The 6,000-nt window shown below is 43.1% G+C and overlaps 1 protein-coding gene across 1 annotated transcript in view; it reads left to right on the top strand.

Annotated features, from left to right (window-relative positions):
• flt4 (fms related receptor tyrosine kinase 4) overlaps positions 1 to 6,000 on the top strand; it is a 47,182-nt gene that overhangs the window by 22,179 nt on the left and 19,003 nt on the right. Inside the window, 5 exon segments of the mRNA XM_084352336.1 lie at positions 1,991 to 2,115; positions 2,215 to 2,380; positions 4,655 to 4,794; positions 4,874 to 5,015; positions 5,018 to 5,044. Of these exon segments, the coding sequence (XP_084208462.1) occupies positions 1,991 to 2,115; positions 2,215 to 2,380; positions 4,655 to 4,794; positions 4,874 to 5,015; positions 5,018 to 5,044 (600 nt within the window).

Raw genomic sequence — 6,000 nt, forward strand, 5'->3', positions numbered from 1 at the left:
TGAAAATACTCAATGACTCGCTCACCTCGCTGACTCAGCACAAAATATTCAAAGTGTTTCACTTATTTCATTTAATGTCAGCGTGTGGCGCATATAAGAAAATTGAGCTGTCATGCAGTATTTATGACGCTTTAGTTTTCTTTCCTGTTTAGAAATCTATTTTCATGTATAGGTGGGTTTGCAGTTTTTTGTTTTTCTTGCTGTCTGAACTTGTTAAAGAGAGAGCATGTTTCATCTCCTGCCTGCCTGACCTGCTCTCTTTAACTTGGCTGCATGAAGCCTTCAGTCTTCAGTTTCTTTTCCTTGGGAGGTGCATAAGAAAACCTACGAGACATCCTACTGAAACAGATCCGTTGTTTGAATACGCCTTTAGTACCAAAGCAGCCCCTGCAATTTCAGAACTGGGAGTTGTTGACTTTGCCTCAGTAACACCCTGGTAGCTGGCAGGATTAATGTTTCGGAAATTAGAGATGCAAAGTGTTTGATAAAGGCAGGAATGAGCAGCCCGTTCACTTATCTATTTAGAGAAAGGGAATGCTTTTCATTTGTAATTTCAAATATCGCAGCAACTCTCTTTTAATTCACCTTCTAATGAGACTGTCCAAATCTTGATAAGACCTGCACAACAAAATGGGTTTTTCATACCAGTTGTTTTCCCTCCCACATTAAGATTCAGAGCCATCCCTCCTACTTCCTTTGGAGCAAGGCCTTAAGGGTTGCCTCTTCACTCTTCCTCCTCTCGCTCCACGTGCGAGGTAGAAAGAGGAGTGGATAGGGAGAGCGGAGGAGACAGATGATTGTCATGTAGGGGAATCCTGCTGACCAGTCCACTCATGTGAAACGCCTGTTTATCGCCTCTGACAAGGTGCCAAAACAGTTTCCACAGATCTAACCAGGAGGCTGATCAGAAGCAGATGAATATCGAAGCCATGAATTAGAGCCAGCGTGCGGCGGGGATGAGACAGGACGCATGTGGATTGAGTTAGATAGACAGACGTCTCTGCTGCACAGCATCATTTCAGTCAAACGTACTCTGTAAAGTATGACCCGAATGCATGAATGTATAGGTGACGGCTTGCACGCTAGGGGCTCATGTAAAATACATAAACACTCATACCCAGGAACATATCCGCGATGCTTTGTCTTCTCGCCCCGGGCGGGACATATCCTCTTCCAAAAGCGATTGCAGTGTGATACCTGCAGCGATTTATTGTGAAGAAAGTTAAACTGTGAGGCATTGTATATTATTTCTGTCACCTGTGTGAATTCAGACAGCCACGAGGCAGACAGATAAGCCTCCTGACAGGAGCTGTTGTTTGGCCTTGCAGCAGCTCGAAGTCGCAGCTTTGGAGTGCCGTGGAAATAAAAGTATGATAATGACAGAAGGCTTATTGTTGAAAAAAAAAGGAGAAATATGAAAAGAAGCCGGTTGTAGTCACACAACGTCTTCGGTGGACTTACAAAAGTCACGGGTATTGACAAGAAAGCCTGAGAGATAAGCGTTTTTATAATAGTGTGCGCTCATGCTGCGGGAATATGAGGTTTTGTAGTGATAACAGCTGTAATGTAAATTGGTGGCCGACTGCTGTGATGTCTCCCAAAGTCGCCCTGCAACAGGAGCTGTGAGCGACACACAATAAAAAGAGAAACATCAAGGTGTTGAGGAAGAAACACTGGAGAGATATTTTCCACTAAGCTCGGGGTGAAATTGTAGCAGCTGTTCAGAAGAGGATTAAACCCTTTTTCTGTCTCTCAGCTGACATGTAATAGCAGTTATTAATGCTATTTACTGTGGGGGGCAGACTAAGCTGTTGCATTACATGTAATCATGATAAACTCCACATATGGGGTGTCTTTGGGGGTCATTATGGGCCTGTGAGGTATCTATCTGTCCGTTCGCGCAGTTACCGCAGTAATGGCTGCTATTACCCCGGCTGATATCAGGGTTATCCTTTAACAGCATCCGGTCTCTCTCTCTCTCTTCCCCCAGACCCCGAGCAGCCCTTCCTCACCAACAGAAACGACCTGAAGACCATTTTAATCACACGCTTCTCCACGAGCGTCATAGTGCCATGTCTGGTCACAGTGCCAGATCTGAACGTCACCCTCCACACGGTTTGTACTCACCACACATTTCTCAGCCCTCCATCAAGTCATGCTTTAATTGATGAGTTGAGCTCAAGTAATTATTTTTTGTAATGTCTGTCGTCTCAGTATCCCTCGGCTCTGGAGAAGAGCGGGATGACGTGGGACAACAAGCGAGGCTGGTCCATTCCCAGACAAATCATAGACAGCGTGCCAATGATCATCGGGGTGATGTGCGTCGCCACGCTGGGGGGAAAAGAGTATCAGTCTGCCAACTACTTGATCCACACTACAGGTAATAAACACATTGTATTTGTGTTAAAGGGACAGTTTTTATTGTTTTAATGTATGGTTTATTTCACAGGGACAGCACACAATTAAAAGCAATAGACCATATTCACATGGCGGCCATTTTACTCTGACATCACACTCAAATTTCACTGCTTCATGGTTGATTAGCAACTTTAAGACGACGGGCAGTTTAATCCAGAGGGACGTCGGACCACATTTCAAGGTCAGACAACAGGTTTGATAACAGATTAGCTTCCATTAGACAACAGCTAGCGTTAGCACTCAACCACATTCAAGCTAACAATACTGTTTTGATGCGATACGATTAGGAAAGGCGTTAATTAACCCAGAAATGTCAACACACATCTTGGAGACATTTGTCTAAACCAGGAAGTGAAACACACTGGATGTTATCAACCAGTAACGTTAGCTAGGACGTTGTTGAATGCTAACGTGAGCTAACGATTTATCGAATATGTATTTTTGTCATCTTTTCAGTTGCTAATCAATTGGGAAGCTGTTTAATGATAACAGTACCTGCATTTAGGCGATACGACTTGCAACCTGGAACACAGCAGCACTACATTATCCCAACATTCAAGTTTCCCGTCCTGAGCTGAGTTGGAGGAAAATGGCCGCAATTAGCTAGCAGCTTATTTGCATCTGTTGTCCCTGGGCAGGTAAAAGAAAGAAAAGGAACAGAAAGACGCTACCTAAAACAACACAATACATACGGCGTGCATCAGTGTAATAAGAAGTTATCAAGATTGAGGAAATTATATATTTTTCGAATATTATTGATGAATATCAGTTGATCCCTTGATCTTTTAAAAGTTGACTTTACTTTAAAAAGTCAGGAAACTGATGCATGCCATGTAAACTATTTAAGTTTAAGATTATTAGTGCACTCTGCTTGACGACCTGTTTGTAATGCAGAAACACAGAGTGGGGAACATAATTGTACGTACAAAAAGCTTTTCAGCGGACAAAAATATCCTCTGAAAACTATTCAGATTAAACATAACATTTTTGCCCTCAATTCAAAATACATATTTTTCCTCTTGCCTGAGATTGTTTTGGTATTTTGCAGAGTTTTGGAGATAACAGCCATAGAGATGTCTGCCCTTTCTCCAATATAATAGAACTAGATGGCACTTAGCGTGTGGTGCTCAAAATGCCAAAAACTACATTTAATGGCATCCTCCTTGGCTGAGCGTGTAGTTTTGTAAGCTTGCATGTCGTCCATGAGTAATTGCACACTTTCCCCTGCGCTGTGATATAGAAAGAAAATAGTAACAACAAGGTCTGTGGATGAGTAACCGGGTCATGATTTCTGGAGTGCCATCTAGTCTAAAAGGTCCAATCTCCTCTGGTGTTCCAGTTCACACAAAGGATCATACAAACCTTTACTTCATCTGCCACAAAAACATAAGTGAAATAATTCAGCTCTGAAGCTCTTGTTCTTGTTGAAAGAGAAATCAGCAATAAAATCAAAGGTGGTGCATTGTCTCCATAATTCTGCGTGGCAATCATTGAGACAGTTATGCCTTAATGGTGACAATTTGAAGGACTTTATTTCATTATGTAATTTCCTTGAGAACAACTCCCTTATTTATGCAGGCACATGGGCCATTATGCCATCATAATTAAAAGAAAAGGAAGAGAAGGGAAGGCATAATTGAATTTTAGGAAACTAAGACGAAGAAGGGAGATTTCAGGCCGAGGTTCCTTCTCTTTGCAAGTGAACTGTGAGGGACCCAGAGGCTCTTGGCTGTGTTGTGTGAGATCACTCACCTCTCACTTCAGAGGGCAAAAGGAAACTCATACCCGCCGCTGCCGGGCCAAAAGTAACAGCAGCAACAGTCAGAGGAGAAACTGAGAGTGAGCCTTCACTCTGAGCACTAATGGAGCGTTTAAACAATCACTGTCTGCTGCACAGACATCACCAGCGTACTTTTTTAAAAACTCCATGTCGTTTCCAGTGATTGCACTATCAGAGACGCTGGCCAGTACACAAAGCTTTCTTGCTCTTATCTTTAATTGAAGTTTCACTGTATTGCACTTTAATTTCCTTCACTGATTCATAGCTTGACACATGAATGGGAATAGTGCAGGCCTGTGACAGACAGCTTCTTTATAGTGGGATGGCTCCTCTGGTCCAAAAGGAAAGTCATTTCCTCTGGTCCTGTGAGGAAGGAAAAACTGCTGACGATGTCACCGTGACCTCTCTCGTTGTCTCCTTCCCTCTGTTACCCCCCCTTTTCTTTTTCCCGGACAGGAAGTCAGGTTTACGATGTCAAGCTGTTTCCTGAGGACCCAGTCGAGCTGATAGTGGGGGAGGCCCTCACCCTGAACTGCACGGCGTTGGTAGAGTTCAACGCTGGAGTGGACATTCAGTGGTCCTACCCTGGCAAACTGGTATGTAGCAGCACCAGTTGGTCCACTGTTGTCAACATCAGTGAATAAAACATGAATTTAAGACTCTTCTTCTCACCAGACGAACAGCTGGGTGGACACCAAGCCCTATCGTGAAGCTCTGTCTCACGCCACAGAGGCTGTTAGCATCCTGACCATCCACAGTGTCAACGTCACAGACACGGGCCCATACAGCTGCAACGTCACCAGCATTGACACGACACAACCCAACAAACTCAGGTCATAGTTTATGGTAAGCACCAGCTCAGTAGACAGTAAACACTAACTACTTCACCCTCACCTTGACTAGATCAGTGTGTTAGCTATATGTACAAATAACAAGAGTCTGCATCCATGTTAGCGGCTCTCACATCAACATGCTAACATGCTCAAAATAACAATACTAACATAAAGATATTAAGCAGCTGTGATATTTATCATGGTAACCGTGACTATAGAGATATTGGAAAAATTAAAATGATGATGGCACTCGATTAACGAGAAGAGACACAAACATCTTAAACAACTTTTATGGCAATCAATGCAAGAGTTTGTGAGATCTTTCACTTAAAACTACCACATTTTTTAAAATTCTGGCATCCCCTCTGGTGAAACTAAGCAAACTTTGATTAGTGCCGTGCCGTACCACCAGGCTACAGAGCAGCTTCTTCCCTCATCTCGTGAGACCCCTCAGTTCATCCTCAGGGGACCATGAGTGCATGTACAATCTATCCAATAGTTGTTGGGATGTTACAGTCTGGACCACAGTGATGGACCCTTGACGGACAGACTGACATTTCCATAGAGTCATGCAGTCAATGTAACTTTACTTGCTGCCAGTGGCTCACATTAGCCACTGTAACCCAGTCCTGCTGGTCGTATCAGACAAGAGAGGCTTTCCTGGAGAAACCCCTGAAGGTACTGAGCTGAGCCGAGGATAATTTTATTGCTTATAAATTAAACTTAAGAGGGATAAATCATTTATTTTTTGAAAAATGATATAGCCTTGCTTTAAGGGAACACTCTACCATAAATCTATAAAATATTTAGGGCTGTAGGCTTGAACAGTGTTTGTTATTCCAGTGGTGGCCAAGAAGTCGCAGCAAAGAAACCACAGGAACTTCACAAAGCACTCCTCGCATACTTAGCTAATTATTGGCAAAACAATAAACCAAGGATATTGTGCTGCATGAATAAACATCAGAGGAG

The sequence above is a fragment of the Pagrus pagrus genome (assembly GCF_965226575.1).
Source record: "Pagrus pagrus genome assembly, chromosome: 5".
Classification (NCBI taxonomy): Eukaryota; Metazoa; Chordata; class Actinopteri; order Spariformes; family Sparidae; genus Pagrus; species Pagrus pagrus.